Source organism: Microcaecilia unicolor, chromosome 2 (genome assembly GCF_901765095.1).
Source record: "Microcaecilia unicolor chromosome 2, aMicUni1.1, whole genome shotgun sequence".
Classification (NCBI taxonomy): domain Eukaryota; kingdom Metazoa; phylum Chordata; class Amphibia; order Gymnophiona; family Siphonopidae; genus Microcaecilia; species Microcaecilia unicolor.
Genome location: NC_044032.1, coordinates 211,670,052 through 211,679,736, shown reverse-complemented (window position 1 = coordinate 211,679,736; position 9,685 = coordinate 211,670,052). Strand labels below are relative to the sequence as shown.

Below are 9,685 nucleotides of genomic sequence, written 5' to 3'. Positions count from 1 at the left end.
CTCTGGCTTGCAAGACCAGTGCTCTAACCACTAGGCCACTCCTCCATTCAAACTTCTTAAACATTCACAGTGAAAGTACAGTGGCTAAGAGTAATGAGCACCACCAGCATCACATCACAGTCCATGTGCAGCACACACTTTAGGTCATAGCTACAAGGACAAAAACAGATCAGATAATTCTAAATAATGGTTATTGCACATTGTAGTTTGTAATAACCAGAGGCCCAACAGGCCCACACAAGACTATTCCCATATGCAGTACAGCATGGTCAGTCTTATTAGAGGAATAAACTTTAAATCCTCTCCCTCTAGAATAAATGACAGCAGCAACTGACCAAAACAAGTTTTTCATTTTATTTTACATTTCTTTAAATAAAGGCAGTGCACAATCACCTTAAAAACAATTAAAAAAACTGTAAAAACCTAGAACAAAAGCTACCTATATTACAAGTTTCATTATAGTCCAACAATATTCTTAGATAATGAAGTTTCAAGTTGCAACAATGTTTTCAGCATCTTATATTTGTTTCTCCAGCAGACAAAGCTCTCGGAGGGCCCTGGATGAGGTGGCTTAGTGTACTGACTGTGCAAACTTTGGTCCTGCAGTGATGTTCACCAAGCTACACGAGAGGATAACTGGCAGCAGTTGCTATTCCACAGTGATTCTTCCTGTCTTTTGCCATTAACACGTATCCTTTGTTGCCCCACTTTTCACCCCAGCTGTAAAAAAAAAAAAAAAAAGAAAAGTTCAGGTATGTACCCTCTACAATAGCCAGTTCAGTTTCATACTGAATTTTAGTCTAATGTGACTTTTCAGTACTAGACACCTAAGAAAACATGAAAAGTAAATATCAAACTAGAAGATGTAGTATACACTACATGAAAGAAAAGTGAACTAAATTAAATTTAAAGGAAATCATGAGGAAAAAGATAAGTACATAAATAATGCCATACTGGGACACACCAAAGGTCCATCAAGCCCAGCATCCTGTTTCCAACAGTAGCCAATCCAGGTCACAAATACCTGGCAAGATCCCCCCACAAAAGTACAGAACATTTTATGCTGCTTATCCCAGAAATAAAGCAGTGGATTTTCAAACCTTTCTAAACCCCGCTAAGCTAACTGCCTTTACCACATTCTCTGGCAATGAATTCCAGAGTTTAAACGTCTCGGACCTAACCCACACCAGACAATGCCCACACTCCAATCCTTCCCCACTCTTTATAAATGTGTTCTCCATGATACTTTGTACCATACTTTGTATTATCTCTACGATACTATGTACCATACTCTGTAAGCCGCACCGAACCTGCTATTGAGCGGGAAAGAGCGGGGTATAAATGCCACAAATAAATAAAGAGTGAAGACAAGTTCTCCAATTCATTTTAAATGTACTACTTTGTAGCTTCATTGAATACCCCCTAGTCCTAATATTTTTGGAAAGCGTAAACAGACGCTTCACGTCTACCTTTTCCACTCCACTCATTTTTAGCAGGGGCATAGCCACGGGCAGGCCTGGGCCCAGCCACTTTTGCTCCAGGCCCGCCCACCCTAACTAGCCCCAACCCAACCAGTGGCATAGCTCTCCCAAGTGAGGCTCCAATCTTTTCCTGCCTCTTCTGCCCGCTCTCCCCGTCCGCATGGTCTGCTCACTTTTACTGCCCTGAAGCACTGTTCTCCCCTAAGCACCAGCGAGACCAGTGCCTCTCCTTAGACGCGTCCCGCCTACTCTGCAACTTCCTGTTTTCTGCAAAAGGTGGGACCCGCCCCTGAGGAGAGGCCCCGACGACACACGTTGGGAGGGCGTTGGAGAAGGGAGAAAGCGCTGTCCAGGTAGGCCAAGGAGGGAGAAAGAAGCAGATGCAGGGGGGGGGGGGGGGGGCACCCAAAATGGCAGGTCTGGCTACGCTCCTGATTTTTAGACCTCGTATCATATCTCCCAGGCACCCTGTTTTCAGAACAGCCAGTTACTTGAAGGTAGAACTCAGTTTAGTTAAGGATACAACTAGAAAGAAAGAAGCATACCGAGGCCACACACCAAAAAACCATACATACCTGTTTTTGACAATCCAGTATTTCTTTCCATCCACATCAGATCCCTCAAATCCATAGCCTACCAATAAGACACCATGGTCTAGATCTTCACTGCTGCAATCAGGGTCATAGTAAATACCTGGAAAGAGAGGCATCACTAAGCCAAGAGCTATACAGAAGAGAATTTAGGTACCTGAATGTTTACAGCTACACAATACGTACCGGACTGATAGAACTGAAATGACGAGTGGCCTGCATCAATAGCAATAGATATTGGCCCCACGGATGCTACTGCTTTCATTAGGGCCCTCTCGTTACCAGATGGGATATCCACAAAGCCAGTGTCATTTGCAGAGTTGTACTGTGGATCATAGTGGCAATCCTCGTCATCCTTAGAAGAAAAGGTCACATGTTAAATGAGCGAGGTGCAATTTTTTTTTTTTTCTTTTGACAGTGCCTTTGACTAGGTCATTTGAACAATTTTACTAGTGTTGGCTAGCTATGCAGAAATGCCAGCAGTGTCAGACCTAAGGCATACTTGAAACCTTGTTAAGCAGCATCAACTGACAGTCACATTCTTATGCTTTCTTGAAAGTTTTGTTACATTTCTGCATTTAATCTGCTATTCCTTCACAGCCTGAGCTGTTATCTCCTCTGCTGCTCTGGGCTGCAAGTTGTCCCAAATATCACACAGAGCTCAGCCCTTGAAAATCTGTCCCTCTGACCTAACTATACTGTTAACATCTGCAACTTAAAAAGCATGCATGCACATCTCTTATCTGTATAAAGTGCCTATACTGATCTAACTAATGAATATTCTGCAATCGCTCCTGCGCTCTTTTCATGAGCTGCAGCAATACCACACATCACTCCTAAGAAAGGGAGGGAAATAGCTGGAGAACAGCAAGTAAAGGATATAACAGTGAAGACTAAAGGAGAAATTCTGACTCCAACTAAAAGCTAAGCATTGGTCTCTGCCTGGTGCAAACTACAGCTAAGTCACAACTTTGTTATGGAAGCCTAGAAGCCATTTCATGATCATTTAATCTGCCAAACACAAGGGAGCTGTTCTACTAAAAAGTGTAATTACTACATTACATGCAAAACCAAACAGTGAAAACATTTTGCTCTGTGCTTTGTTAAAGATTGAAGAATTCTAGGTTTATTGATAGTGTTTCTATTAGCTAGTTTCCAGTGTAAAACCATTTCCCCCCATAGTTTTAAACAAACATTTGGCCACAGCCTATAGCACTGACAGCCTGCAAGGCCTAGATCAGCTTTCATTCCCACCTGCCTACCCCTAGCACATCTCTTCATTTATACCCTACACTGGCTGTTTTAGCACAGGCCTGTATTAACTGCTTAATGTACCTCACAGCAATGAAAAAACTAACTACCCATGGGGTGGGCAGGTTAAAGGAACCTTGTCTAAGAAATATACACTAGAAAAAATTCTGGAATATACCCTGGAAGCAAATCATCTCATACTTAAGACACCAGGCCAAGCAAAATGAGTTCTGGGTTGAAATTTTTAAAATGGCAGTGTGCACATTTTTTGCTGTTTACCAATTCATCATTAAGTTCTTGTTTTTAGTAGACTTTCGCTGCTTGGGTCTTTGAAGTTGCTGCTAAATGCCCACATTATTCTGCTAGCTGCTGATTTCCTTCTAAACCCGAGTAGCATCAAGCTGCTCTGGCTCTGCCTAGGCATGTGGTAGGTTGATTTGGCACCTGGGTGGTCAGGGAAACGTGTCCAGCTGATATTACCATTAATGGGGGAATTGCTGCTTTTGGAGGACCCAGTTTACCTTAGCAGTATATGGATAGGACACTTCTGAATCAATGCCGTTGTTATCTTCCACATATTGGAAGGCTTGATCCATGAGTCCACCGTTGCAGCCCTGGTTCCCTTGAGGACGTGAACATTCTACGAGGTTCTGCTCACTCAAAGAAATCAGCTTCTGTGTTTTTCGGAAGTGCTGACCTTCCAGAGCACCTGTTGAACTGAATGCCCAACATGAGCCACATGCACCCTGGGGAACAAGAAATGAAAAGATTTACTTCTAACTCCAATGCTGAATAGACTACTTGCCTCTTAGTTTTATACTGTTCATTAGAATGTTAAGTCTACATGTTAATCACATGAATAACATGTAGACTTAAAAATGGTAATAAGTCACCTGGACTACTGCAACGCATTATATGCCGGCTGCAAAGAACAGACTATCAAAAAACTCCAAACAGCCCAGAATACTGCTGCCAGACTCATATTTGGAAAAACTAAATATGAAAGTGCAAAACTCCTAAGAGAGAAACTTCACTGGCTCCCACTCAAGGAACGGATTGCCTTCAAAATCTGCACGATTGTACACAAAATCATTCACGTAGACGCCCCAATCTACATGCTAAATCTCGTGGACCTGCCTCCCAGAAACGCCATAAGATCAGCCCGCAAATTTCGCAATCTGCACTTTCCCAGCTGTAAAGGACTAAAATACAAGCGGATTCACGCCACCACCTTCTCATACATGAGCACGCAGTTGTGGAATGCATTACCTACAGCCCTGAAAACTATTGATGAAATAACTAACTTTCGTAAATCTTTGAAGACATATTTTCAACAAGGCCTACAAAGAGAACCCATAGCCTTACAAAACTACCTCACCAACCCATCCAGTTATTAAGGCCCACCTTCTATACTATCACGACTAACACCTTTCTTTTCTCTTCCCTTACTCAACCATTGTACATTATTAATTGTATCTGATATCCTGGAATGACTATGTCATAACAAAAAACTCTAAGCCACATTGAGCCTGCAAATAGGTGGGAAAATGTGGGATACAAATGCAATAAATAAATCAACAGAACCTGCTGAATGCTAAACAAAATTAGGCCTCTTACTGTTATGTCAAACAAGCAGAGCAGCTATACCAACTGCTTGAAGGGCAGAGGCATGGTTTGGCAAACACTTGCTTACCAGCATATTGGCTACGTTAAAACCAGCAATTTCCTTGGCATGAGCTAGAATTTAAATGATTCAATACCTGGTCTTTAACAGGTGTTACATAACCATGTTCACGCCAGTCTACAGCTTTGGGGGCTTCCAGGAAGCTGGGCTCTAGGAATAGGGATCCACGGACTTTCCTTTCTGACTTCTTGTACCGAAAGCCATTCACTACTTGTCTGAATTCTTCAGTGGTCTGCAGGATTAAGAAACACACCAGATTAGGCAACTCATTCTTGTAGAGGAAACTCCAGAAGAAAGATTAGATACTAGTCAGTAGTACTGCCACAATTTTAGGAGCCTCTAAGCCTTGGCAGTTCATGGTATCTTTTCATCAAGGTCCCTGAATTGTCACACCCACACTGAATATGCATGAGATTGCTTAAGCACCACAGAGCTGACCCAAGGCAAACTTCCTTTACAGCCTTGGACCATTTAAGTAAACCACTTCAAAGGGCTCTCCACCACAAAATGCCAAGTACCACCTGGTGGAGAAGAGCTGGAGAAAGGAGTTAAGAAAAAAAGTTGCATCCTTCAGATGAAGGGGAAGTGAGAAACACCTAAAGAGTTGAGATACTTTGGATACAGGTGAAAAGGGCATAAAAAAGCAAGGAGGAAAATGACTAATTTTTAATGTGGAATTGTGTTTGTTTGAATATTAAATTTTATTTTAAACTTAACTTCTGGTCCAATTATTGGATAGCCTGGCTCATATTCCCACCTTTTTGTTTACACAAGAGAGTAAACAGTTTTTATACTGTTTAGGTAACAGAAGGCTCAACCCTGTCCTGGAAAAACATACCTTAAAGGTTTTTCAGAACACCCACAATGAATATGTATGAGAAAAATCTGTACAGGTTTGGGAAGTTTGCTGTATTTGATGACTTAAAATCACACTGTACAAGAGTTTCTGGTGGTGGTAAAGAAGCAGATATTCAAATTTTTCCAAATTTCCTATTACGTATGGAAGATATCTTTCTACATCTAAAAATGTGACCAATTTTTTGGTAGGATGTCACCGATCCTTGCTATAGAACTTCCCACTGTTGCATAATAGCTTATTCCCAGCCCATTCCCACTCAGGGCCCAATGCAAAAAAGGCAGCCGTAAAATACAGCTGCGTTGGTAACGTTAGCGATGCAAAAAGGGATCACATGCAAATGAGCTCCACGGATTCCCCCTTTGTGCAACCCCCACACATTTCTTCCTGGTGGTCCAGTGGACCAGATTCCCTCCCACCCCCCCCCCCCCCCCAAAAAAACCCCCTTAATTTTGGAACCGGACCTCTTCGCCAGCGTGTACACAACCCTCCTCCTCCTGGTATCTGTATAACAAAGAAGACAGGAGCTTAAAATTAGGGCTGCTCTGGAGCTATGCATCTCTTGGAATATGCATTAGGCTACAAACCAGCTCATTAGAATACTAACAAGCTCATTGTAATTCAAATACATGGGGTTCTGAGTGGCTAGAACCAGTCTAAAGCAAATGTTTAGCAGGATAAGCTTGTGCATCTGGGCCTCTGTATTTAAGGGCATTATTGCCAATTTATCAGTAGGTTGTTTGCATAAGAACCTAATAGCCATACTGGGTCAGACCAATGGTCCATGTTGTCCCAGTGTCCCTGCTTCCAACAGTGGCCAATCCAGGTCACAAGCACCTGGCAGAAGCCCAATTAGTATCAACACTCCATGCTACCAATCCCAGGGTGTGGTGCTCCCCCCACCACGTCCACCTCAACAACAGATGGGTGACTTATGGCACATTATTTTTGTTTTATAGGGCTGCACTTTAAAGTTAACTGCGATTAAATGCATTAATGGTCTCTTTTACCTAACCCTGCTAGTGCAGTTTAGGGAAAAAAAAAAAAGCCCTAAATCACCACCACAATGCAATGTCTCCAAACATCTTTTCTGCTCTCCCATTCCTAATATCACCCACCCCAGTCTATCTTAAAGGTGGACTTGTGCAATGCTGCCACTGGCAAGGATCAACACAAGTTGCCTGCTGTCTGAGCTTTCCCCCCTCTGACCTGTCCAAGCAGAAACACAAGATACCAAAGGCAACAGGATGGGCCAAAGGGAAAGCTTTGGAGTAGGCCACAGGCAGCATGTGTGTAACATTGCCACTCCCAGGACCAGTAGAAGACCACCTTTAAAGGTAGACCAGCAGGGTTGAGAGGCAGGGGCAGAAGTGTGAGCAGAACTGGAGGAGTCACTGATAAAAGCTATGACTGAGGCAGTGAGCGCCAAAAACCAGAAGACCTTGGTGCTGCTTATCACCAAGTTTGTGTCCCTACTGATGAGGGTAGAGGAGGAAGTGGGAGGTGCTAGACAATGGGAAGGAGGGAGAGAGATAACAGCTCCCAAGATAGAGAAAATAGAGGAGAGTGAAGGTTGAGAAAGGGAGAGATGTTGGGTCTGGGGTGGTGGAAAGGTGGAAGACTATCAGTTCTTTACGGAAGGGGGATGGGATTTGGTGTACATCTTTCTGCGACTTGCCCAAAGTCACAAGCAGTTAGAAATGGAATACCTTTAATTGTATAATTACAATTAAAGTTTTTGATTGAAATGCAGCCCTAATATAGATTTAAAAGTGCCTTAATTTTAATGCATTTATCACATTCTGCCTCCACCCCCCCTCTGATTTGCCTGTATAGACAGTCGTATTAAGTACACACTACTCACCTCTCAAGGTGTCCTGCATCCTCTGAAGAAACAGGATGCTAGAGAGAAGTCTCCAAGAGAAGCAGCACTTGCTTAGAGCTAGCCTCTATATGATAATTTCAAAGGGTCACCAAGGGGCTTGGAGAAAGATACCAGTGAACACAGGGGCAGCAAAAGAAAAAGCTGCCAGAAGAGAGGGGACAGGAGAGATCCAGACCAAAGCATCCCATTTCAAGTGACATTTATATGTGAGATAGCGCCCACAGAGGGATACGGAGGGGAAGGGAGATGGAAACAAGAGATTTAAATAGAAGAAAGTGAAAATGAATATAGCGCAGGGAGTGAAGGAGAAAAAGTAAATATAAAGGAAGCCCTGGAAAAAGAGTTGAGAACTGTGCTGGGAGCCCAGGGAAGCAGAACCAGAGACAGGGAAAGAGATGATTTTGTTTTTTATTCTAGTAATAGAAATATTGATTTTGAAAATTTACATTATCCATATATTGCATTGTACAGGAGACAATAAGAGCGGGCACTTCATGTAATTATATGAATTTTAATCAAAATAAATAGTGATTAAAAAAAAAAAAAAAAATCAATGCACAGCCCTACTTTTATTTTTTAATTTAACAAAATAAAACCTTAAATAAGAGGCTAAAAGGAGCCCAGTATTTAGCTACATCAAATAAAGTAGCCCTGCTTTTTTCAGCGTTGATCTGGCCCTTATGGGCAGCTGAAGTCTATGCTCACCATGTCTCCGAAGCGGTTCATTGCAAGACTAAAGTTGTGCTTCCCCAGCGTGTAATCCAGGTTATGCAGCTCGATCATCTTCAGGTTTTTCTCCCAGATCTGTCGCCTCCAGCCTTCCTCCGTCTACAGAAGAAAGAGGAGGGCGTTAGCTACTACCGGAACCCTGCGAGCCCAAAAGCCCACCACAGGCTGCTCAGCGTTTACCTGATGATAGGTCTTGGCGTGCCAGGTCTTCCAGAGGTGCCAGTGGGGGTCCAGGTCTGGATCCATCCGCGGGGCCGCCAGGGTCACCACTGCCGTTAGGCAGAAGACCAGCAGGAAATAGCACAGCATCATTGTAATAAAAAAAACGAGCAGCAGGAGGAAACCTGGGAAGAGGAATACAGTCAAGCCCGGGCATACATATAATCCCCAGAGACCACAGCACGGAATTTAGGGAATCGGAGCGATCCACACCCAGAGGAGTCAGCTGATGATCCCGGGATCAAGCTCTACCCCAGGATGATACATAGGGCTAACCGCAGACGCGGCGCCAAGCTATCCCAGTTTACAAACATCGCCCCCCCCCCCCCTTCCTCTTGCATCAGCTATTCCACCTCCTCCTCCCCTTGTTTTGAAATCCGAATGCTGTTTTTCACAGCTGAGATTACGCACAGAAGCGACGTCAGCCTTACCCCAACCATTCCCTAAACAGTACGAGACAGACAGACAGACAAGCAGCAGCAGCCCTAAAGTCCTCCAAATGTTACTTAGGGGCCAAAACCTATTCCTGAAAAAGCAATTAGGCACCAGCGCACACACACACCGCAGCAACCACCAAAAAACCTTCCAACCTCCCCAACCATAATGGAGCACGCAGGCGACCGAGGGTGGGGGGGGGGCGAAGAGGAAAGAGAAAGACACGGACATCACCTACCTAAAAACAGCAACAAACAATTACCACGCTCTCTGTATCTTAGTATAGGGCCCCCACTCTCCCGGCACTGCTTTATAGGCATCCTCCGAACCCCGCCCGGGAGTGACGTTTCACCGCTTGATTGGCCGCGTTTTCCTCGTGGCGAGGAGATCCCGTGACTAGCGGTCGCGTGATGCGATTGTCCTCCCAGTCCCCATACTTAGAAAAAAAGCCTGAACACCAATAGCACCTGGCTCTTATTCTTACTGTTTCACCGATCTCACCTACAGAGCAAAGCTGCCCCGCGGATTGAGAGCGGGTGGTTGGTTGGTTGGTTG

At 43.9% G+C, this 9,685-nt stretch overlaps 1 protein-coding gene across 1 annotated transcript; it reads right to left on the bottom strand.

The window, feature by feature from the left end:
- Nucleotides 1-331: 331 nt before the first annotated feature.
- CTSL (cathepsin L) lies at nucleotides 332-9,471 on the bottom strand. The gene is made up of 8 exons (XM_030193689.1): nucleotides 9,369-9,471; nucleotides 8,657-8,820; nucleotides 8,453-8,575; nucleotides 5,083-5,238; nucleotides 3,844-4,068; nucleotides 2,258-2,426; nucleotides 2,057-2,174; nucleotides 332-720 (listed from the first exon to the last, which is right to left on the bottom strand). The coding sequence occupies exons 1-8, from the start codon at nucleotides 9,448-9,450 to the stop codon at nucleotides 621-623; spliced, it is 1,137 nt and encodes a 378-aa protein (XP_030049549.1). The 5' UTR covers nucleotides 9,451-9,471; the 3' UTR covers nucleotides 332-620.
- Nucleotides 9,472-9,685: the final 214 nt, after the last annotated feature.